Genomic DNA, 26,781 nt, shown 5'->3' with positions numbered 1-26,781 from the left:
TCTCTGGTTCATTTATAGCCGTTATGTCCACTGTGCCATGATTGTTTATCCACATACCAATTAGATGGATGCAAGGTTTTGAGCTTCAGTTTTCTATGAAATTATCAGAGGTGATGTTTTTCCCCTGTGTTTAGTCTGATTTATACACAAAATGTAAACAAGTGATTGTCTCCACTCAAAAATCAGAAACATGAAACTAACATGACATGTCAGTCTTGTGCTGATTGATGAAAAAAAATGATAAGAAATAATAAGGTGCTATTTTGATCCAAGAAATGTTTCTTTTATTCTTGGATTCAGGTTATTTTTCTTGTAATTCAAGCTTAATTTGGGGAAAAAACAACATGGTTATTTTGAAAAACATTTATAATCGTGAAATGTTTGTTCATCAGACACACATTGAGTTTCAATTTGTTTGAAAGTCATGAGAAATACCTTTAACCACAAAATTTTGAATAGCGATTGTAATTTTAAATTTGTTATTGATTATTAAAGCGTAATTTTTAAGCTGTCAACAGACTATTGTGGTGCTTTGAGCTACTTGCATTGTCTATCCACTCCAAAATCTGTAGTTCTGTGTCCAAATTTTCATGAAATGATTGAGTTCTAATGATGAATCCCACTAACCTATAACAACTTCAAGAGAAACAAGTTTTCCTAAATTAAGTTAGAGCATAGTTATTATTGGTAATAGAAGTATTGGTAATGGTTACGAATTGGTACAAACAATATTTTCTTCAGCTGAGACAGCCCAGCTACATCTTAAAAAGTGGTACAAATGTGTAAAATTAGTTTTTTTTTAACATATTCAAATCTTGAGTTTGGGAAATTCAACCACAAAATACCAGTCATGTCCTATTTCATAAAAAGTAATGCCTGATGCACAAAGTCTATAAACAATGAATATGACTGCAAAATGTTCTGTGGGTTTTTCAGTGGGAAGATTTGTGAAAATCTACCAGAAGACAACCTTTATACTCAACTAATAGACAAATATAAAGAAAGGCAATTTTTCACTTTGTGTAGTGGAAAATTTAGAGCTTAGAGTCACTAAGGTGTTTCTTTGTTTTAGTCTAGCTTTACATCCTTCAAGTGCCGGCTTTCTCTACAGAATAACGTTACCGTGATAACAGAGAAATGTACCTGCCTGTCTGTGGTGGTCTGACATGCTTTTGTCAAACTGGATGTGTGTTATAAGGTTATGTCAGGCTAGGACAGCGTCATCTTCAGTGTTCGACAATTATCATCAAAATGACTGATGACTTAATATATTAAGAACCACACTGACTGACAACCTAATTAGACCTGTTTCTTTGGCGAACACCAGTGGCAGCAACACAGATGTTTATTGGCTTAATGAATGGCTGAATAAATGGATTTGCTTATTTCCATTTCACTTTTCAGCAGAGTCAAATCAAAGATGGATTGCAGGCGTGCTCTAAAACAGGCAATATCGTCAAAGTGACAGGCCTATCTTCTGAAGAACATGTAGGCTGTTCCTTTGCCTTTTGTCGTACCTAAAGTTTCAAACATTTCAATTTTAAACTTTTTTTATTTTTTTGCCTCTGATCAATTTTACACTAATTGATTAATGACTAACTAATATCAGATGGTTTAAAACATAAATCTCAAAAATGCAGTGCGCCCTTGCACATTTGCGCATCAACACTTGCGACTGCACCTCATTTTGGATTTTTTGGTAAGCAGTCACGTGATACCGTACGCGCATTCTATTGGCTGAAGGCATCCGGAAGTGCGCTACGTTCCGTGAGTCTCGAACTTACTTGAGACACAAAAGTGCTTTAAACAGTCAATAAGAGTCTGGGAAAAGCTAATACAGATAGAAGGTGGTTTAATATCAGTATGGGTAGGGTTCATATACGTTTAAATAATACGATAAATAGTTTGTCGCTATATTTGTGATTCGCGAGTGGTTCCGTAACTCACATTAACCGTGAGTTACATATACATAATGGCATTCTTCATTAATACAACTACAAACTACAAAGTATGTTCTCTCTCTCTCTCTCTCTCTCTCTCTCTCTCTCTGTCTCTCTCTCTGTCTCTCTCTCTCTCTCTCTCTCTCTCTCTCTCTCTCTCTCTCTCTCTCTCTCTCTCTCTCTCTCTCTCTCTCTCTCCTATGTTCTGTGTTAAATGAGGAACTCATGTTCAGTCACTGTTTGGTTTAATTCAAGTATATTTTGCCCACATTTTATAAGACAGTTTTTTTTTAAGCGTGTGTTCATGTTTGAGCGAATCTCTCTTAGATTTTGTTAACGGTTAGATGTTTGTTAACGTAACGTAAATCTCTCTCCCTCTCGCTTTCTCTCTCTCTCTGTCTCTCTCTTATTTTTTCTTATCTTTTATTCATTTATTCAGAACAGATTCATTTACACAGTAGGCTATTAAAAATGTTATTTTACACAGAAATTTATTGGCTAAAGTTGACAATACATTTCTGTAATCCTGAATGTAACTTCATCTTTGATCACCAATAATTAATGACATGAATTAGACAAACATCCATTGTGGTTCATGAAGCAGATCCATAAAAGACCCAAACTCCACTGTCCGGACTAAATGTACAATGTGAAACATCAGTGTTGAATGTGTGTGTGTGTGTGTGTGTGTGTGTGTGTGTGTGTGTGTGTGTGTGTGTGTGTGTGTGTGTGTGTGTGTGTGTGTGTGTGTGTGTGTGTGTGTGTGTGTGTGTGTGTGTGTGTGTGTGTGTGTGTGTGTCTTTGAAACCAATGTAATTCTTATGCAAATGTTAGATTCCACACGTCTGTGCAGCAAGTTCTACAAAACATATGGAATTTACAGAGGTAATCGTGCAGAACATAACAGATTCAAATAATTGCGGAAATTAGTCTTACTGACAGACGTTGTGCTTCAGGTATAAAAAAAGAGATGTTCCCACAGTTACACCTATAGGCCAGTTTTTTTCTAGAGGTGACTGTCAATGTTTGGATCATAATGTGTAACACACTGGTCTGTCATCAATCACAGTATCTTCACTTTTAGTTAATCTGCATTAAAATATTTAGTGTAAAGTAAAATAAACAATCACTTTGAATATTATCAGCATCACAAAATGTTATCTTTCATTCATCGTCAGTGCCCACTTCTTCCACTGTCATGGGTAAGGGGGTGGTGGCTGACTGGGGGGTACGCTCCGGGCGTAACGTTAGTGCACTGTGGTGCCTCATAGAGACAGATAAACACATACGCCCGGAATCACGCCTACAGACAATTAGAAACTGGTCGATTTGCCTGAGGTGCATGTTTTTGGAGGTGGGATGAAGCCAGAGAACCCGCAGAGAACCCACGGAGACACGGGTAGAACACGTTGACTCAGCACAGAGCGGGACTCGAACCTGGAAACACTTTGCTGTGCAGCTACCCACTGTACCACCGTGCTGCCCAAAATTTTGTCTTGTTTTGTTATATTTTACATCATGCCTCTAATATGGAGAAGACATAACTGTTTTAGGTGATTGATACGTCTAAAACAACTCATGGAAAGAAATGAAAAAGATAACTAGTTGTTAAATTGTCTATCACATCTCCTTATTGTTGTTTAGCTACAGTTTAAGTTATTTCAGTCATTTTATACAATAGAACAACAGGTCAGTATGTCGTGTTGTGTCTTAACATTAGCAGTAGACTACAGAAATCATGTTATGAAGTCATGCTAACAGCAGGTCAGACACATAGTGTAGATTAGACAGTGTACACACACACACACACACACACAAACACACACACACACACACACACACACACACAGACACACACACACACACACACACACATTTCTGAACTCATATCCATGTGGTTAAATCCAACAAGCTGTCAGCGAGAGTAAAATGATCAATTTTAATTTTAAAGCAAGACCACAAACAGTCCAGACCAAGGATATAAATAAATCACACTTGACCCTTCTCACATTAGAATCCACCAGAGTCTGTGTACTTCTTGCCATGACACACACATCGGCAGCAGCAGTAGTTAAAGCAGTCGGCCTTTGAGATGGGATTTGATGGCATGGGATCTGCAGAATCACAGGCCCAGGTGTTGCTAAATTGAAAAGCTGCTCGTGAACACATCCAGACTGACTAGGTCTGTTACTCTGTCAGCTTTTAACCAGGCAAAGGAAATTACTGCTGTGACCTCGTGCCACTTGATAGAGAGAGACACTGAGAAGTAATTTTGCTTACACGGAGAAGAAGGTAGGAGAAGTAGGAGATGAGAATCTCTAAGTGCTGCAGTTTCTCTTTTCTGAAGCAGGGAGCAGACATTAAATTAGCATTCACTACATACAGAAGTTCAGCTGGGCCATGAACAAGCTTTAAAGTTAGAGAGTCGGGAGCCGTGTCACCAATAAAACTGGCCATCTTTTTTATGGAGCCAAAGGTACTTCTGAGATAAGTGATGATGTATGGCAGAGAAAAATATAGCAAAGTTACTTGACATCTCAAAATTGTCTGCCATGAAGCAAAAAAACAGCCGCCTATTGGGCAATCTTCTGTATATCATAGTGATATCTGTTAATATTTCTCTCTAATGAATCCTGTAATGAATGGTCCGGTGGGCGAATTGGATGCAAACTTGTGTAGCTCTTAGCTATCACATCTTGACAGCAGCTAGAAGCTTCCTGAAGTTAATAAATGAAGGCAATTCACTTCCTGGAGTGATGCTGTGGTTTATTCCCCCATAAGGAGGCAGTAGTCCACCCATTCCAATCATTCTTTAATTAGAACTGTTGTTATTTAGGCTGTCATGGGAGGTAATACCTCACGACAGCATTAGCCTCAGCTTGGCAGCCTGCGGCTTGTCGCCTCTTCATCAACCTCGTCGGACTCATGCTGTGTGCCAGACACTTCCAGCTGGTGTATGCGTGGTTACATGGAAATCTGCAGCTCGCCATGCTGACGTTGTGCGTTGTTTGCCTGTTAAAGCATTAAAACCAGCTAAGCTAAGCTTCTCTATTTTTAAAATTATTATTATTATGACTGACGGCTCGTGATTACGCCCCCAGATTACCCTGATGTACCAATGATTTCACACAATGGAAGGAGCAGAGGAGGAAAGACAATTGTTTAGTAAGCATTTATTCTTTTATCAGTGAGTTCAGTTGATCCATTGCTGCAAATTAAAAAAATGAAAATTAAACAAATATAAATTTGATTTAAAAAAAAAAAAACCACTGTCGTAATATTTTTTATGGGCAAAAGTATTTTTATGGTTTCCCAGCAGGTGCAAGACAGGGAAGTTTACAATGAGGTTGGTTTAATTCAAATAAACACATCCCATGTGTTAACAATTTGTGTTTAATGAAGTGCTGCCCTCTGTGGAGTGATGTAGTAAAGAAATTACAGACCGTCACACTCCCTCTACCCTCTCTGCCTCCAGCTCCTATCTTTTAGGACACATCCGGTCTGAGAGGTGGTTCAGAAACGTCCTTTCAGTGTGAACCCAAATGAAAAAGGATGCAGACCTTTCCAGAGGGTAAACTACTTTGGAGAAGAGAATGACATCAGGATCCTCTACTCTCAGAGGAAACAACTCTGGAAATATTGAACTTTAACAAGATTACTAACTCAGAGAGGGGTGGGAGAATTAGGCAAGGGAGAACTGGCTGGTTAGACTTGGCAGCATGAAATACAAATTCATGAACCCTGTTAAACCACATTTCTTTCCCTTTTATTGAGGCCTGCAGCATACACCCATTGTGGTAAAAGGTGGAAAAAATCTCTTCCAGATAAATTACCACCAGCCCCAGGATTTACTACCATATAGAGTAGCAGCTGTACAACTCATGAAGGCAGAGATAAACACAACTGGACTGTTCGACTGTTTCACTCCATCCGTTGACTTCGAGATGAGGTAGAAAGCCAGACATTGTGGTATTTGGAACAGGTGGCCATCTCTGACTGGCATCGGTGGTGTGATGCTGGCATGGGTTAGTAGCCAGACTCTCAATCTGTCTGTTTGAAAACTACCCAGTATTGCTGGAAAGTATCGTGGCCCCTGTGGAGGAGATAGCAATTACAATTTCTGATGGGAGGGAGGGAGAGTGCCAAGAGCCACATCCCTTCTTGGAATATAATCAGACTTATGACTTGAACATTTTTACAAAGTACCACAGCACAAATGTCCTCTTAATAACATCAATGTGATTTCTTATAGTTTCAGACTCCCATTTTACTGTCTTTTGTCAGAGTGCCAGGGGTGATTGTACATTTAAAGACATCATTAAGATGTAAATTGTCTTCCCAATGCCAGTGTTTGATGAACCTCACCAGGCCTCTGCAGGTATATGGCAGCGATTTGCTGAGAGAAACCTGCTTCCACTTAAATCCTGCATTCTGTGACAGATTGGATTAGGAGTGGGCAAAGCCTTCTCCAGCTGGAGTCTACTCACCCTTTGGCCTCTCACCTGAGCTCCTCCTGCTCTGGTATGTGTGACTAACATGTTCTATGGGAGCCTGGTAACATAAGAGACCACATGTTTTGGCTATCAAGGGCAGCTGGTGTTTGAGATTAGCCTGTTTTCACACATTAGCATGGTTCCGATGCTGAATCGTTGTTTCATTTTTCACGTTATTCACATTCATTCAAAACGGGCCCACAAACATTGCTGAGGATGCAATCAGTTTTTAGGCTTGCTCCATAAATATGTTGCCAGCTACTCACTGTAGCAATAATAATCACATGCAAAAAATACTATTCCACTCTGTCCTTCCAGTCCCACAAGGCCCCGGCTATCTGCACATCTGAACTCTGCAGCAAACAGGGCAACCTGCAGGGAACACACTGAAATGATGCATTTTTGATGGTGTGTCAGGGAAATGTGATTTCTGGTGGGACACTGACATGAAAATAATGCCACAAAGCGCTCCAAATCTGATGAAGGACTGTGTGCAGCTCTGTGACTGTGTCTTGTTTTTAGCGCAGGCTGGTGCACAGCAGAGAAAAAGCAACAATGGCTCATACATCTGGTACAGCTCAATGGACACTGGGGAGTAAGTGTGACAGGAATGAAGATTGCCGCCACCTTGGAAGGAGTTGCATCCATTAAAAAAACCAAGGTCAAGTGTCGCAACTCAAGTGAGCCACAGTGGTGAACTGACAGCGCAGAGGGACCCGCTGTGTGTATGGTCACTTTACACTTATTGGAAATTAATAACAGTCTTTCAGTCGCAGCTACAAATCATACAAGAAGAACAATATTGACTCAGTAGATTGTGGTCAGATTTTATGCAGGTGGAACGTCAGGTGGTCAAAGGGTCATGTGATTTGATCCAGGTATTTTATTGCATACTCGTGTGTGCTGATGTTAGTGACACTTTTAGGTTTAGAGCTCAGGATTTATTTGAATGTTTATCTGATATAGAAGAAGATGTATACTTTATTGATCCCGCAAGGGGAAATTACATACAGGTTAGTATTTTTAACAGTATACAGGCCCCCTGAACACAGCACACAAGGGGACCTGTAAGCATGCAGTTAATACAGTACATACACATCAAACTACACACATTGTGAGGCAGAGTGACGGGCTTCTGGAATGCGCCCCAATCGAACAGGTTGTTGGGGGGGCAGAGCCTTGCTCAAGGGCGCCTCACACTCCTGGTGACATCATGGCGGGAGCGGGATTCGATCCACCAATGGCTGGGGCGATTTGTCTACGAGACATCTGCTCTACCAATGAGCCTGTCCTATAGACAGAGCTGTCTGAATTTGAACTTACATTCTGCATTCTTTTCAGTGAAAGAATGCAGATGCTGTATTTAGTTCATAATCATCTTTAATGTAGTCATAGTAACAGTGTAAAATGCATGGATTTAAAAAACATGAATTTACATTGCAGCTTTTAGTGTGTTTGTAGTTTTTGTTTTATCTGTACATGTACATTTACCTGTACATTTACTTTAAAGTAAATGTTTAAAGTAAATGTACAGATAATGATATAACAGGTATTGATGATAATGAGGGTGGCATGGTGGCGCAGTGGTTAGCGCTGCTGCCTCACAACACGGCGGACCCGGGTTTGAGTCCCGCTCTGTGCAGAGTTCGCATGCTCTCCCCGTGTCTGCGTGGGTTCTCTCCGGGTTCTCCGGCTTCCTCCAAAAGCATGCGCTTCAGGTTTATTGGCCACACTTGTCTTTGTGTGTGGCTCCGCGGTGCACTGGCGTTGTGCCCGGAGTGTCCCCTGCCTCACACCCTATGCCACCGAGATAGGCCATGGCTCCCCGTGACCCGCTGCGGTAAGTGGTGGTAATCTGAAAATGACTGACTGACTGACTGATGATAACGAAGAACAGGTAAATACAACATGTGGCCAGAAAAAAAGAACCAATTTAATTAAATTGTCTTTTTTATCTATTAGATATGAAAATGGCAAATATAAAGCAAATATTTTCACTTAAACAACCTTCTTAGACCATTGATCCAGATTAGCTGTCCTCAGGTAGTGTTAATATATCTCAACACAGCAAAATTGGATGTCAGAATTACGACAAAGATGACTAGTTTACTTTTAATGTTCATAAGAGCAATGACTACCAGGAATGTGGGGAAAAGGTTTGAGTGATAAGTTCTTCTACAGACACATGAAAACAGATAGAAACTGTGCCACCTGGCAGCCAGCCTGACCGGATAATTCAGTCTTCAATGTCCCACGAGACGTTTAGAACGGCAGAACACATTTTCAACATGTTCTTACACACATGAAGTTAAAAAAAATATATATATATATTCAAAACACTATAATTGGCATTCTTCCCTGTAAATACAGGAGCTAATTCTCTGACAGCTATCAGCTCACAAAATCAGTACATCTAGTATGGTTACAGTATTTCATTATATGAAAGGTGTGGATTTAACTGCTTCATGTGTTACACACCTTGATGTGCAACGACTTGAGAGAAAGAAACCTTTGTCTTCTGCAACCAACATGCAGTTCATTTTTCTCCTACTTCAATGTTTTTATGATGACATTAATGGTGTAGGAGGTAATAATGGGGCTGGTGGTGTTGCGCTGTTGGTGGCTGTGAAGGCAGGAAGCTACAGTAACTCAGTCCTTATTACTGTTTGCAATCCTGAGTTTATTGCACAACAACGATAAAGCCCTGTTCATGTAATGCTGCTTGTTGTGTGCAGCATGGAGGATTTCTAAATGACTACTTTCACAGACCTAACTCACCATTATCAACGAATAGTGACAAAACAGAAATGTGGTTCTCAGATTAGTACCTGCAGTACAGTGATGAGTGCAAACCAAGGTCAGACATAAATATTTGGTAGTGACTCATTCACTGTCGCGCTTGCCAGATCGCTTAATGTCTACTCAAATCTTCAACTCCTCGTTCTTGTATTGACATTCTTCAATAGCTTCCGTCCTTGAGTGGTTTCAGGCAGAAAATGTGATTTGCTTAATAAAAATTTTTAAAAAAGCGTGTAAAAAAGTACAAGAACTACATTTATGATGGAGGTAGGCCTACCACTGTTTCCAAATTCTCAGTAATTCTTGCCCCTGAAAATTCATTACCTGCAGTAATTGAATCATCAGGCTCCATTTGTCTGCTACAGTTGTGCTATCTTACTTGAACTAATTGAATTTGAAGGTGTGTTGTTAGCTTCACATCTGTAGAAGACTTAACTTATGCGGAGGTAGAGTTTTCTTTTACTGATAAACAATCAGTGTTATGGTACACAGTGTTACAAAAATAGAGAATGATGAAAAATTATTTTACTACACTGGCCTCGGGATCCACTGCAGTCCACAAGAGCAACCGTAGCTCACAGTAAATTAATTTCATTAAACCTTCTGTATTATTTAGCTATTGATTCCCATTTTTATTGTTAGCTGCAAGAAAAGAACATGTAATTATTAATTTTCTTTCATGAAACTCACTGACCTCATTTTCTGCAGAGAACATATAAGAGATGATATTTTCATTGTGTGCTACTTACCTCCCACCCATTTGTCTCACATGTGCAGTGAAATATTTTTAGATTTGTGTTAATTATTGTAGATATTTTTCAATTTAACTGTTTCCACTAATGACTTGTTTTGCTTATATTTATTTAAAAAATACTATTATATTGTCAAACTGAACCATTTATTCAAACAAGCAGACATTCTAAAACATTTATTCTGTCTGGAAATTGAGATACAATCTTATTTTATGTCATCTCGTCTTAAAAACCCAGTAATGCTGGGGTTTCATCAGACCTCCTAATATGGTGAGACATGAAAAACACCAACACACAAAGTGCTTTTTTGTGAGGTTAGTGATGATTTGAATATTATAATTTAGAGCATATTTAATGATAATGAAGGCTTATTGTCTGATGATTTTCTGATGAGGAAGAAGACAAAGCACTCAGACTGTGCACCAGATGGCCCACCCTACCTTTATGTGTTCAGAGGTTGCGGCAGCCTAAATCCTGTGTGCTGACTGCCTTAGGGTTTCACAGCAGGGAAATTGCATTCCGATCCAGTCCAGTCCTCTGTGTGTTGGTGTTATACAACAGACCATTGTGTTCAGCATTTGCATTAAGGCCATGAAAATCAGCCCTCTGGCTTTCACTATGCAGCAAGAGGAGACAACAGTAGGAGTTGTAGCTTATCTGTTGCCACGCTACAGCGTGATTACATTCGCGCCATGTCTTCATAGCTACTTCAACACCTTTTTACTGAAGTGTATCACAAACAGTTGCGGTCACTGTGAATACAGTAAATCTGTCATGATGCGACTTTCAAGTACCACATTGCAGAATATTAGAGGGCATATTAAATGGACGGAAAGCAGTGGTTGTTGGATTCAAGGTGTGTGTGGCTGAAATTGTGTAGTTCTATGTGAAACAGTCCTCTGTGTATCTATCATTATGGACGATGAATCGAGCAAGCAGCTAGAAGCTTTTATGAAGAAGCCCCCTGGGATTGAGGCCTTGTCCTGTCACTACCAGGAGGGACGGCAAGATAATAATGGAGACATCACGAGGGCAGGAGATAGGCTTTTCTATTCAATGTGGAAGCTGGTGAGAATTTGATGTATCCCATTACAACAGGGTCAAAACCATTGATTGGTCCCTGGGATGTCTTAAAAAGGACAACATGAACTGCTGAAAAGAGCATAAGTGTGCTGTTTGCCATCAGAAAAAATTCCATGTCTTATTTTGGTAATACCTGTTATCAGTTGACAGACAGTGAGAGTGGTGCAGAAGGTGATTTAGCAGCTTATCTGTATGATAATAGATGAATTTCTTTGAGATGCATTCTGATCTTATACAATATACAGTAATTTATCATAGATATCAGATGTTAAAGCATAAAATCACCTGGCTCTCAGGCAATGAAAGAACGATGATTTCCAAATTTGCCCCATTTTTTGCAATTTATTGAGCCCCAATAAATAATTGCATAAAAAAAAGTAATTATCTCCCTTTTTTTTTCAAGGTTGAGATGCAGACTGGTAACATACCTCTTTTGAAAGTCACTTCAAAAATTATGGGAGACATTTACAGAGACTGGCTCTCAGAGACACCAAAAATAAGTTCAGGAGATGATTATATGTCAGCGCAGCTCTTATAAACATCATCCTTGAATTTTCCTCTACAGTCATGGTGCCTTTTTAAGTTAATATCCCAGTCTTTATCAACAGGCAGTCACATTTAACTCAGAACTGAGAACAAAAACATTCTGCAATGATCTCGGACCTGACTGAGTCATGTTAGCAGAGAATCACTTATACTACCCTTTCAAGCACTTTAAAATGAGAAGGGTAATTATTTTAATTTGTAAACATATTCATCCTTTGTGAAAAACATTTTTGCATCCATCACCTCCTGCAAGCCAGGGGCCAAAATATTGTTGCTGTGTTTGTGCTCTTAAGAGTTAGTGGGGTTCGCTGTCAGGTCCAAACCAGCTCATGCTTCTTTTGAATAGTTAATGGAGAACACATTAGAAATGCAGCAGCTGCTGCTGAATGACCACAGCGGTGTGGTATTCATGTAGTGTCATGGTGAGCCAGACAATGGTGTCAACTTGAAATTTGCTCCTGAAAATAGTCTTTGGATGTGCTTTATGACAGAATGCCTAAAACCTGGCAATGGCATGCAAAAGTCACCACAGCTTATTGTTTCTGTTGTTTTTCTTTACATTTTTTTGGAGGCTGCTGTCATGTTAAAATATTTTACTCAGCTGCTGAAGTGTGATCAGGTGCCTTTTGTGATCATTGCAAGAAGTTTTCCAACCATGGATGTGGAAAACTTGAGCAGTAACATTAATGGTCTTTGTCCTCACTGCTGTTTTTCAAGTTTGACTCAGCAGCATCAATCACTCAAAGAACACCTTTCCTGACACTGTTATTTCTCTTGTCTGCAGACAAGCCACAGCCTCAGGGTCCCCCAGGTGGTGTTATCGGGATCCTTGGAGGTGTTGTTGCCATTGGACTCATCATCGGTGTGGCTGTTACTGTTTTCATGGTCCATCGACGACAGCAGAAGACTCGCACTGAGACGGATAATGACCTGTGAGTACCCTACTTCTGACAGAGAATATTGCAGAGGGCTGGACAGACAGCAAGATTCAGTGTGCAGTCTGTCAGTTCACAAAACAAAAATCATTTTGAGAAGGAAAAACAAAGTTATTGTGTTCATGAACAGAGGAGCAGACTGGGGACATGGCCATACCTCCAGGTGATTTATTCTGAGATGCTGAATATGAAAGATAATCAAATCGCACCAAGAGTTTAAAAGTGAAAGTTTATCTTTGTGTAGTAGTGCAGATAGAATTGATAATCTTCATTAAAGCAGCAGCTATTAAGTGGGTGCTTAATTGTAAAGTGAGCTATAGGACACCAGCTTCCCATTAAAACTTTATTTTGCTAATCAGGACTGAGTCGAAAAGTGTTTACTGCAGTCAGAAAAGTTGTACAAGTTTTATCAAGTGTAGACATGAGGCAGAAGTTCAAGTGTGAGTGTAATTTGATCCATGTAGATCATTTAATTAAAAAAAATTACAGGTCACAATATGTTTTACAGTATATGATCCTCAGATTTCCAGCTGCTGCTTTCACACAGAGGTGAGAACAAAGGTTGCAGAGGATGCAGCTTCAAGAATCACAATTAACAGAGCTGTGAAAATCCAAAATATATTCTTCTGTTTATTCTGAAGGTGACGGAAGTCTTTGCCATCTGTTTAGGAAGAAATGCAATTCATTCATTCAAGTTGAAGGCCACTAATTGCCTCTGTCTAAAACACCTGGCTATGACAGATAACTCAATCGTTGCCAGGGTTTCTATGATGCTCCTGGCTACAGTGGATATGCGAGATGCTAACAACATCCCCATGGGAACGATGCTGCTGTGTGTAGAGGTTGGCTTTCTTCCTCTCTGGGAATAACACCAAAAGAGCTGAGGTTGGGGGTGTGCAGACTCTGGCTAAGGGTACACATGAGCCTTTAGTAAACTCAGATGAGATTGTGATGCTTATTTTAGAGGTCCCCTTCCAGAATCATGTAATTGATTTGATATTCAAGGCAGTGATGTTAAAATTAAGCATTCACAAATGCCCATGCAGGTTTTTGGCCTCCATTATTGTGACTGTTGCTGATTTCAGTGCATTGCAGGTCCGCCACTGAGCAAAAACTACACTTTCCCAGCCTCTCAGGAATGCTTTTTAAGACAAATGTAGCACACAGACACTTACCTCTCCCATTTCTTTCTTTCTATTTCTCCCTCCCCGCTAATCTGTCTTTCTCTCTCACTCCGATGCCAAAGTAACTGCTCTGTTTCCCACTCCCCTCCCTCAGCATCGCTGTTGCTGCTGTTGCTGATAGTTGTGTCAAACAGGCTCCAGAGAAGCCAGAGTCCCCCACAAGGAAAGTAGAGGCACCTGACCCCAGTCTGTCCCCTGCTGAACCCTGTCCTCCTGGATCCTCCATTCTATTGCCTGCATGTAATGGTGGCCTTCAAGTGACGTACTTGAGCACGCCATTGTGAGCGCTGAAAGCTGAAAATCTTATCCTAGATATTCATACTGGATTTGACATCTGGAAATCTTTGCACTGAAGGAAACTTTATTCATCCTTTTTTGACAAAACCCCATCAAGAAGGAGACCAAAATTCAAACATCTCCACTTGGCGTGTGACAAAAACCTCTGTTAAATAATGGTGATGCAGTTTGATAGACAGCTATGAGTGCATGTTAATCAAGCAGAAAAAACAACGCCAAGATAAATCAAACTTAATTAAAAGTGTTTTGATAAAACTTTGAGTTTATCAGATCCAGCAGCCTTGGACAAAACAGAACACTCTTCAGTGAAATTGAACATGCACGCCAAATTGTTAATCTGAGGGAAACTTTAAGCTTTCTAAGGTTTCCTTCCACATAAACACAAACTCACTGATATTGTTTCTGTGAACAAAACCCTATGTGCAGCCTCCCTTCTCTATCTCTTGCTCTTTCCCTTCCATTTATGTGCACGGTTGTCGTCAAATATGCATGATAAGAGTTTTATGTCAGTTCTGTGAAATTGTTCTCGTTTCCCACTGGCTTGGCATGTAGTGAAATGTGATTTAAGTGTTTAACTGTCAAATATTATAGTATTTGTGTCCACCCCATGACATCAATCATGTTCAGTGTCAAGCTGTTTACTTTCTGTGAAATGTACAATTATGTGAACACATCTAAGTTGCAAAAGGTTATGTGGGGTTTGTTTTAAATGTAGAAGCACTGAGAGATACTCATAGTTTTATATGAGTGTCTGATGTCAGGGTATAGGAGAAGCATTTAGTTAGACTCTTTAATTCTCCGTGTTGATGAGCCGTTAATCAAGCCCAGGCATTTGATAACATGCCTCACTGCACCGCCAGTCACGCCTCTGTTTGCCCTCACAAAACAGGCCATGATGTGACTCAAAATTGGTCAATCCTAATAAATCACTAGCCCTTTAGGGGCTGCACTGGCACAATAGTCAACTGATTATCAAAATAGATGGGCATTGTCAAAAGCAATGTTCTCAGAATAATGTGTTCATCACTCTGTCTTTTGCCCGAGCATGATGTATGACCTCCAAAATGCCGAGAAGCACTGCCAATCGTGACTAAGTTCCCCTGAAAAATGAATTCACTTGCTTGTGTTTGTGACACACAGCTGGTGTTGGTACAGTTGCAAATTCTAGCTGGTATAAATCACTTTTATGTCAGATTTCTGGACATATTTACCAAAAAGTCTGGACAGAATTGCATGCACACTGAAAATATGATGTCATTGTCAAAAAACAAATTTTTATGTTTAAAGTATGGCTACATATTCTTCCAGTTAAAGTGCTGAAAATGGAGTACTGTTAGGCTCTTAGAAGATGCTTGAAGTTATTGATGAACCTGTCAGTGAAGTCGGTAAAAAGAAGTTGCAGTGATACAAATTAGTCTTCTTTAGGAGCACCATTTGAAAAATGATGCTGGGAGAAGTGAATCGTAGACCAATTATTTTGTTATTGTGCACCCTTTGATTTTGAAACTATGTTGAAGACCTTAAAATGTGATAAATAGTACAAAACTGTTGGATTTCCTGTAGATTTAAGATGTATTTAGCATAGGATCGTCTTTCCTGTGTTTCTCAGTCATTTGATGTACACTGGTATGGATTGAAATCATCAACTGTTTATGATAAAAAAAATGGTGCTTATTTTCTGTGTGCAGAACTACATCTTCAGTGCAAGTGTTTATAAATTGCATATTTACTTTCAGGCTTTTTTATATTAGTGTTTGTAATCTAGTATCCAAGGATACCGTAATTTTAAAGAGGTTTGGGAACTGGCCATGTGGGTGTAATTGTAAAGTTAAATTATGTGGAAAGAGAAAACCTGCTTCTGACAGAAATAGTTTTTGATAAACTGATGAGTGAACATAAACAGAAGTCCCTTTGTTTCATTTGTGTTTTGTTCTTTCTTCTCTTATGAGAAAAAAAAAACCCAGCTGAGCCTTGCTGAGTAATTATTGTCCTCCTTTTTGAAAAGATCGCAGCAAGACAAAGCATGAAAGTAATTGCCTCCTGAAGATCAAATCACATTTATCCTGTCTTGCAATTAAAAGTATCATTAGCATTTAAATTGCCAAATAAGATTGTGATCAACAGAAATCAATGAGTGCGCCACGGATCAGGTACATCTCTCGTTTTCCACAAGGGCTGTGGTCAGAGGGTGGCTCTTAAATCCAAACGCGTCTGGCGAACACTTTCTTCCAAAAGCAGCGGACAACCAAAGTCTTTTCTCGCTGTCACAATGAGGGACATCTCAACTTTATCTGCAGCATCGTTGTAGCAAAAAAAAAAAAATTCTATTACAAAAGCTGCTTTTTGGTGAGTGCTTTGTGAAATGTTTCTGCTGTAACTCTTCCCTCACAGATTACTCTTCTCAGTTTAAGGATTAGATATGTTTTCTCCTCACTATCCAGCTTAAATCTCCCCTTAAGCTGCCCTGAGCCTTTTGTAGCCAACAGAGCGAGGAGGAGCGAGGTCTTAAAGGTGGATGTAGAGTAGGAAACAGCAAATGGGAATGTAGCAGCACAGTGCTTTCTGCTCCCCACAGGCTTGTGGTGCTTGTCAGCTTTCATTAGTGTCTGCATCTCACACAGCCAACGCCCACATGCTGCCTGCATCACATTCAGCTCCTAGGAAGCCGCCGTGTGATCGCACCACCAAGATGCACATGAGGTGGTCAAGCTGAGATGATCATCGAGCTGCGTCTGACTAATGGCGGTTCAAGCAAACATTAAGCGCAGCACTAAATTGCAATGCATCATGAAAGAATGTGCACAATATTAAAAACAAATTTGAAGTGCTGGATATTTCACTCACCATATGGCAAAGCATACATCATAGCAGACGACTAAATATTTAATGTGACAAGGCCCATACTACCCCACTTTATGGCTTCCTTATTCCATTTTTGAGTTGATATTATCTTGCGTGTAGCATATTTTTACTCTCAACTTCAATTTTAGTGAGAAATCTTAAGTAGCCAATCAGAAATTTTAAAATGAGAAACCCTACATACAATAACCAACAACATTCATGGTATGACAGAAAATACTTAGAAAGAGACTTATTTAGTTTGAAAGTAACCAATCTTTTAGCTGGAGTGGTGCACCAGTGTTATTGTAAAAAAATGCTTTCACCTGTGAAACACTATGATTAGAATGTCTTCTGCCACTGCAAAGCTTTGAATCATGAATCATCCAATAGTAATGCACTTTGACAGACACACTTAAATCCAGCTTCCATTAATGTGTCACAAGCTGGAGTTTATTTTGTGTTTTAGGGTCTATGTTCTCTGAAAACACTTTTCTTGGTGCGTCGGACTAGAGAATCGTTATGTGTTAGCAAATTTCTGCAGCAACTGGTGAATTCAATATTATCCTTCTGGCACACTCAAAGATGTCAGCCTGCATGCTTTATTTTCTGCCCGATGGATATTACAGTCCTGCCGTTCGATAATCAAAGTTTAGGAAAAGAGAACAAATTGCAGATCAAGCCAAAACTTCTTCAAAAGGAACCTTAGAAACACATCATGACGTTTTACTTTTCTCCAAATGTAAATGATCTGTTGTTGGCTATATCTGTGTTTGACATTGGTGCACTCATTTATGCTGATGTGTGTGCCCAATCACATATCTACACTGCACTGTATGCATACACTGCTTTATCAAATGTTGAAGCTACCTGTCACCTTATTTTTCTGCTATTTTGTCTACCAGCAGTGACAGCCCATAAACCGACAGCCTCCCAAGGCTGTTGCTTGTACCTAACATGATTACAAATGGAGCCGAATTCAGTAAGAAACGGGAGGAGAAAGTGGAGACTGTGGGGTTTAAGTCATGAGATGTGAGAGTTTCTTCATGTTTTGTCAGATTTAATAGATTCAGTTGCAATACTGAGCCATCACATCCTTTCTATTCAAACAAGCTCCGTCACATAATGTGCGATGAAATGCAATCACCAGGGCTGTCTTAGGATATATGTTTAAAAATGCAGCAGGATCTGAATGCAGATGCTTTATCATAAATAAACATGGTCTCATTCTGCAGGAATGAATTTGAATGATCATGAAGATATGATGAAAACAGATGATGATGGCAGATTAGGTTTATAATGAAATCTTAAATTGGTCAGAATTCGTCTTTTTTTTGTTTCAGTGAACTAAAGACACGTCGTTATTCGGTGTCTCGCATGGCAGGCGGAGGCGGCAAATTACATTCATTCTCAAACATGTCTCATACATTTCTTCAAAGCAAATGATCTTGTCTTCTGTCAAAGCCTTTTTTGGATATCACCTGGATCACAATCCAGTCTTACGATGCAGATTACAATACTTTTTAATGAGCAATCTTCTGTACCTGATGAAACCACGTTTCCACAAGACTCATAATTATCTGTCTCGGAGAAAATGGATGCTTCACCACCAAACGCTCCATGAATAGGTTATTGTGGACGAGAGAGTGTGCTGCAAGCTGCTTTTCTTTGTGTTTTCTGTGTGCCTCTCTGCTGCAGGCAGGCTGAAGAGGGTGCCACATGAATCTGGCAGTGGTACGGCAACCCTGTCTGGAGACAGGGTGATACGGACTGGAAATAATGAGCGTGAAAGAAATAGTTAAGAGGTGCACTCATGCACAAATTTTCTGCGCATTAAAACGCCGAGTTGGCCTTGCAGAAAGGTCATGTTATTCAATAAGGACGAGAACCACTACGAATGGGAAGTGGAAGGAGCTGGAGATAATGCATGTAGGTACACAGCTCAGTGTCTGTGCTCCACTTCATTATCTTTGATCAGTGCTGATATCATGTCAGAGTATGGCAGATGACATCTGACTGCCAGCATGTTTGAGGGAATGTTTTTTTTTTGTTTTTGTTTTTTTTGTTTTTTTTGGGGGGGGGCAATTTTATAACAATAACCCTTCTACTTCTGTCTGAAATAATAATGTGGTTGTACTTCAAAAGATTTCCACATCAAGCTTGCAATTACTGTGTCCTTTCCTATTTGTAATTTCCTTAATTATTTGTATTTTTATATCAGCATTTGTGAGCCAGTGTGGTCTTGATTGCCAGTGAAATATAATTTTTGATTTGAAGAATGTGTTTTTTTAATGGTCATTATTGAGGCGCTTAGAGGGCCTCATCTGTTGTTTGTTGGGGTTTCTTCTTCCCCATGTGTGTTAACGGAGATGAGGCAAGCATCTAGGGATTTGGGGACACCAGTAGCACCAATAACAGGTAGTTAGGGAAAGGTGGAGAGCAAAAGCTGTGTGCTGAAGCCTCAGAGTCACAGCTCAAGAGGGCATGTCAAACAAACAGTCGTTGCACTTTCGACAGGGTGTTTGTCCACGTGGCAATCTGGATGAGGCTTAGTCCAACATGAGGACTTGACTCATGCATGCCCTTCTCCGTGCCCCTTATACTCCCTCCATTCCCATCTCCTCACCTCAGTGTCCAATTACAGCCCACTCTCATTAGTCTCTCCAGCGAGAGCCTTTGAAAGGGCAGGGGGAATGGCTGCCGCCGCAACAAAGCCACCAACACGAGATCTATCAAAATCCAAGGAAAGAGTGAAAAAAAGGCAAGTGCAGGCAGGACTTCTCATTATAGAGTGGTGTAGAAGGTGAGGGACATGAAACAGTGTGATCTTTCACTGTGCTGAGTGTCATGTTGTCTTTTCACTCTTTTAACAGGACCGACCTCCCACCTGCCCACAAACCAGCTCCCCCCCCACCTAAAAAGAAGAACAGTGACGGGAAGGGACACTTGACATCTGATGACATCCAGGTAAGATCCTGCCCTCCACCTCTACCATCTATCTCTTTTCTTACTCGTTCTATTATTCCTATTCTATTATTCTCCCCAATTATAAATCCATTTCCATTTAGTCGAGAAGTTACATAACATGTGCAATTCATATTAAAGTGGGTGAAAGGTTATCAGAACATACCTTGTACAAAATTCCACTCAAAGCATCTATCAAAAACTAGTGCAGCAGAGATGTATGTTTGTCTCAGTTGACTTCACATTCGGAATTTCAGTTGCTCTGGTTGTCTTGTGAATGCAGAGAAAAAAAAATACTATGTATAATACTCTCCTGAGACTTCAAGTGGTTACCGGCAGCACATGTCTGACATGACACACAGATATTAGCTGTGTCAGTAAAAGCTAACTTCATTTTATGTATCCTTTATTGGATAAATAGTGCACACAAAATACCACATTTATTTATCACTTCCACTGTTCACTCACTGTGTGAGAGAAGAGGATGCAAAGGACAGGGTTCGATGGAGGCAATTGATTCGCTGTGGCGACCCCTGAAGGGAAAAGCCGAAAGGAAAATAAGACTGTTTACTTCTCAGGAGTGTTGTTTTTTAACCCTTGTACTTGTTTTCATAATCTGAAAAAGCAGTTTTATCATTAATTGGAAACAAAGTGAACTGACAGCACTGAGTGGATTAGTGAGGAGAATCAGATTACTGGTCTGGGGCAAATAGCCATAACACTCACCACCGCTACAAAGATTGTGTTCAGTTATTAGCCATGGTGCTGTTCGGATGTAAAAACAAGGAGAAATTACCTGAATACCACAAGGGTGACCAGTCAGATTCACTCCTGCAAGGAGGCAACACAGGAATCATTCTTGTGTGACATACAAGGTGTGTTTTGTCCCCACGGTGGAGATAAACTCTGAGATTTGTCTCAAAATTTGAAATATCAAGTCAATCAATCAAGTTTTATTTATATAGCACTTAATTATGGCAACATACATTTCAAAGTGCTTCAACAGACAGAAAAACCCAACTGAACCCTCCACAGCAAGCATAAGCGGCAGCAACGGGAAAAACTCCCTCATTGAGGAAGAATCTCGGGGCAGGACCCAGACTCTTTTGGGCGGCCATCCGCCTTGACCGGTTGGGTGGAAAATGAATAAAAGGAAGAAAGGACATGGTAAGAGAGAGACAGAGAGAGAGAGTGGCAGGTAGACCAGATAGAGTCAGTGTCTTTATGGTTATAGTTAGACAATTTCATGCAGGCACTGAATTGGGGACAAAAAAGTCAGGCTGCATTCACCGACTCCTGGGTTGTTGCCTTCAATACATGTTCCCCATTATGTAGTTGGTATATTCAAGGCACAGTTACAGCTGCATGGATGACTTTATAGTGGCACGGAGGAAGAAAGGAAGCAGGACCCCAGCCAATGGATAGATGAGGGGTAATACTGGTGGGATGGGAGGAGCAGGTCCACAGTGGATGGTCCACAGCCGATGGGCGAATGAGGGGTTAACCTGAGAAAACCTGTAAGGACATAGAGCACAGAACTCCAGGGAAGAAATTAAGGTAGTAGGGTGTGATTGGAGACTTGGAGAGTGTGGTCACAGAGGAGGAGGAGTAACAGAGATGGTCAGAGAGAAGGAGGAGAGAGGAGCTCAGTGAGTCTGGATGTTGAGTCTCCAGCAGTGTAGGTATAAGAAAAAAATAAACAAAGAATAAAAACTTGTAATTGTACAATTTTTGTCTAGTCTTAAATAATGAGAGGGTGTCTGCCTCCCGAACTGAGGTAGGGAGGTGGTTCCACAATAGAGGGGCTTGATAGCTAAAGGCTCTAGCCGCCATTCTACTTTTGTATATTCTAGGAACCACCAGTAGGCCAGTATGTTGAGAGCGTAATGGTCTAGATGGATTATATGGAACTAAAAATTCCTTCAGATAGGTCGGTGCCTGGCCATGGAGGGCTTTGTAAGTGAGGATGAGTATTTTAAAATATATCCTAGCTTTCACAGGAAGTCAGTGCAGAGAAGCCAACACAGGAGAAATATGGTCTCGGGTACTGGTCCTGGTCAGGACACGAGCAGCAGCATTCTGGAGTAGTTCAAGAGTTTTCAGTGACTTTTTGGGGCAGCCTGAAAAAAGTGAGTTACAGTAATCTAGTCTGGAAGTGATGAAAGTATGGATTAATGTCTCAGCATCATTTCATTTTAAAATATGCCTATCACCAGTACTGTCTTTGATTATTGAATCCTGGTCAGTTTGACCAATAGTTTTAGCTATCAGCTTCTACCCCTTTAAATCTGACGTATGAAAATGTAATATTTACATTGCATGACACCATTTAAACAGTAGTCAGTACAGAAGAAGGCTCTTGGCTGGATCTTGCTCCCTGGATAGTACTGTTAAAATGTTAGTCATTTCAAAGTAAATATTCATCTCTTGAGATAAAAGGTGTTGTCCTTTGTGGCCAGAATCCAACATGAGTTGAGGGCATTCATCACGTATTCAAAGGAAGGACCTTTCTGCCTTTCTGTTTGTGACTGACTGTCTTGTGTGACAACCAGTCAGATGCAGCAGCATAATATGGGTAAAATTCCCATGATGCCTGTAGCCTATAATTTAACACACACACACACACACACACACACACACACACACACACACACACACACACACACACACACACACACACACACACACACACACACACACACACACACACACACACACACACACACACATGATCCTACCAAATAGATGGACCATTAATGATCAGTAAGCCACAGAATCTTCCATAAAAGAAGCATTCACTCACAAGCTCAACCAGGAAAATAGTTGACAGAGTATCATCAGGTGACATGCGCGCACACACACAGACACACACACGCACACACACACACACACACGCACGCACGCACGCACACACACACAGAGAGAGAGAGAGAGAGAAATCTGTAACACAAGCAGTTTCCTCACTTTCTTAAATTTTACAAGTAGTACAGTACAGCAAGCATTCTGGAAAGACTGCTGCTCTCCTTGTGTAACCCTGTCACTAAAGAGGCTTACTGAAGGTAGTAATCCATAACTGAATGTAATAACTTATTCATATATGTATCATAAATATGTTTATCGATTTTCTTGTGAAAAGAGGATGTGAATGACTTTTAATTTGAACAGGTCCACTCGAGCGACACAGATGACTTCTGTCTCCTGAGAGTGAGGAGAGATGACAGAGAGAAAGAAACAGAAAAAGACTAGCGGGAACCATGGAAATTCCACTATAAAACAATAATATCAGGCTTCATGGTATTATAAACCAAGCGCACTCAACGTAGTCCAAAATCAACGTGGTGACGTAATGACTTAGTGTTGGCAAATCATGGACTGAAATCTGTGTCGTTCCTGCTGTTTGGACTTCCGGCTCAAAAACATGAAAATTGTTGGAACAGTTATGACACTCTAAAATCATGTTAACTGGGAAGTCCATGTATAGTTATTTCTTCTCCTAACATAGCAGATACTTAACGCCATATTGTTCATGTGATTCCTTTTGGCAGATGCGCTGTGATTGGCTGTGCGCCATGATTGGTTGGGCGCTTGATTGACAGGTAGTGGGTGGAGTTGGTGACAGCATGACAGCGTGAGACTTTTCAAGTGAGCTTATTTAAATATATAGGTGGGGATAAAAGTTATAGGGCAGAACGAAGTGTAAGGAAAATAGTTTTACAGATATGAACTTGTTGCTCACAGCTGGAGCCTGGAAATGAGACAAGAGGGAAACAATCAGTTGAACAAAGTAATAACAGCCTAAGTTAACCGATGAGTTTCAGAGCTGTTTGTGGATGGATTATGGGCAGGATCGGTTGTTTCCTGTCCAAATTTACTACTGGTATATTTACATCATCCACTATCTCTTATAACTCAAACAGAAAGCATGAAGCACATTTAAATACATTTCAAAATATGTATTTAATATATTCATAACACAATAGTAATGTCCAGTGTTATAAAGTGTTGATAACACAATCGATCCACGGAATCACTCGTACAAATGATCTGTCCTGTAAAAGCAGCAACTTAATGCTTCATAAATCTGTCTAACGGCTCCGTGTTTGTGGGACGGACGAACACGAAGGAGAAGGCCGCTGCGGCGTTACTGTCCAGCCATCCAGGTAGACGGAGTTCTGTCCTGGTGCATAAAGCATCGGGGTTCCCCACATGACAACGTGAGGTCCGTCACAATCAAAGAATATAAACCTCTACATCTGACAAAGCCAAAATGGCTCCGTAAGTGAGAGACATGGACAAATGTGAAGACTGGAGCCAGTGTCCCGAACTTCCGGGGAGATGCCGGAAGGTGACAGCGTGAGGTTTTCAAGTGAGCTTATTCAAATATATAGGTGGAGATGTTCGCGTGCACCACGCCGGAATATTTACGGATGAAAAGAACTTATGGCAATAAGTTTTTGTTAAATTTATAAGAACCATGTTTTCTGCGGAGATTCATCTCGAGAATCCACCAAGACTGTAAATTGATGCTGAACGGTGCCACACCGTCACCATTTTGAAGATCCATGATTCCAGATTCAGCACATAGTCCAATCCAAAGATGGCGAGCCAGTGTTCCAGGATTTGATATGAAAAGCATTGATACTGAGATCTACTGAATTTCTTTGGATGGATATGAACTTTGGGATTCTACTCCTGCGGTAAGATAACCTCCTCTGCACACTCTGTAGAAGAGGCCATTGTCGAGAGACTAAGTTTCAAAATCCCGGGTGTGTGTGTGTTTTGTTTATTTAATGATTTTTGGGCCCATTTTCTTGTGAAATGTTATTTTTCTATGATATTAATAGTGTTCTAAAATGTTGGTTATAGATGACCCTTTTATGTTCTTGAAATTTCAATATATATCATCTAATCAAATCTACTTAGTTTGTCTCATTTATTACACCTCCTGCTCCAGTAGTCGAACCTCCCAGCGTTCATTAAAATCTGAATGAGTGTTAAAAACTTGCAACAGTGTGTGGGGTTGTTGGGGGTTTTTTTAATGTATGAAAACATTAGCAGCAAAACAAAAGGCTTCATCAGTGGACTAAAACATGAAGTTACTGTTTCCTAGCACAGGACCCCACAATATATCGTTCCATTAAAGACTGAATGCTTACCTGAGTTTAGAATCTGAATAATTGAAGATTCACATAAATGCAGAGTTCACCACACCACATTAGCACTCTTGAAATTTTAAATCCAACTTAACTGTACTCGTTACGGCTCCGAAGTCAAATTCATGGATATCTGAGTGGTGAAAGTGATGGAAGAGAGGGAATTTAATGTTCTCCTCCCTACACAACTGCTGCAGGGACACTGGAGGAGAGTTGGACTCGCTGGTAAATAATTAGAAAGATGAGCCTATAATGGCGTGTCCCATTAATGTGTCTGATTTGATGGTGCGCTTCCTCCAACAGAACATGAATGCACAGCAAGCTTACAATTGGGAAAATAGAAGTAAAGCTTTTTGTTTTTTTAAATCACAGAAGGTTTGTGACAAGTTTGGTAAAGTATGCATGAGTAAACGACACGGATGAATAAATAATAAACATCACTGTTGTACAAGATTGCATGTAATGAATAAAATGTATTTATTAACAGACAAATTAAATTTGTGTGTTTTGTGATCATCACAGTGGTTGCACTTCCAACAATCATTCACTCCTTCATGTGCATTCAATTCTTGACGCATAAACTGAGCTAAAACATCAATACATAAGGCAAGAAGCTGTGTCTTTGGTTTCGCATCATTCCCTTCAGCTCAGGTGAATAAGTTCATGCCCGAAAACGTCAATCATCTTGATGAGCTCTTTCTCAGAACAACACTGAGATAATTAGCATCTGTTGATCCGCCGCACATTTTGCATTAAATCGAGTTCTATTTATTGTCCACAGTATCTGTGGACTGCTGCTGTCTTAGCTTTTAGATATAAATCAAAAACAACCATGGCACAAAGGCAACAGCTTTTGACTCTATTTAGATGCACAGCTGAAATGTATAGCAAGTTAAATATACATAATGATTATCTTCATACTTTACAATGCTTGTGGAAATGTATGATTTCCACAAGCACAAGACAATTTAACAGCTCATCACCAATGTCACTTTGGATCAGAACATCTGTGATTATAGTAACCTTTTCACATGGCTTTTCTTAATACAATGAATTCACCACATGTACTTATGAATCAAAATTGCAGCAACATGTCACTCATCATTATTAAAACGTTTAAATGATGAATAATTAATTTATAGCAGCCATTGAAACAGATTTAAGTGATTAACAATTCAGGATGGAGTAAAAAGATAATTATCAGACAAGTAATGCATCCATATTAAATAAAAACATGACATGCGTCATTCATGTGTCATTTAAATTGTTTTGAATGTGTGTCTGAATGTCATTTTTCATATAAAGAGTCAACTGAAAGGTAAACAATAACCAATGCAGTCACAGACTGCAACATCCCAACATCAAAATTTTAACCTGACCTACTCGCATAGGGAACATATCAAAGCCAGTGCTCTGACATACTTTCATTGATCAAAGCAGTAGCTTTGATCTATGGTCTTACACAGACCTTCTCCCTCATCTTTCTATCTTATTCAGTTCCTGAGTGTACAAAAGTTAAAATTTGACCTTGACCTAGTTTTCTCAAGGTCAAGGTCATCATCACATTTTCATCCCCTTTGCCGCCCGAGTAATGTCCTTTTTGTTTCATCTTTCTATCTGCAACGGTTGTGAAGATATGTAATGGACGAACTAACGGACAGATGAACGGACTAATAGACAAACGGACAAACACACAAACGCTGACAATTACAACACATCACTGCTTTGAAGCGGGATGTAATATTGCTTTCATTGTATGTTACATCGATTTCATGTTTAGTCATCATCCCACCTGCA

At 40.0% G+C, this 26,781-nt stretch overlaps 1 protein-coding gene across 3 annotated transcripts in view; it reads left to right on the top strand.

Moving 5' to 3' along the window:
* The window catches only part of nectin1b (nectin cell adhesion molecule 1b), a 156,124-nt gene that overhangs the window by 105,178 nt on the left and 24,165 nt on the right, over window positions 1-26,781 (top strand). For all 3 annotated transcript variants that reach the window (XM_068317708.1, XM_068317711.1, XM_068317710.1), the window contains exons 6-7: window positions 12,398-12,545; window positions 19,741-19,834. In XM_068317708.1, the coding sequence (XP_068173809.1) occupies window positions 12,398-12,545; window positions 19,741-19,834 (242 nt within the window). The remainder of the gene's footprint in view (window positions 1-12,397; window positions 12,546-19,740; window positions 19,835-26,781) is intronic.

This window comes from Antennarius striatus, chromosome 6 (genome assembly GCF_040054535.1).
Source record: "Antennarius striatus isolate MH-2024 chromosome 6, ASM4005453v1, whole genome shotgun sequence".
NCBI lineage: Eukaryota > Metazoa > Chordata > Actinopteri > Lophiiformes > Antennariidae > Antennarius > Antennarius striatus.
This window is presented reverse-complemented; position numbering and strand designations above follow the sequence as displayed.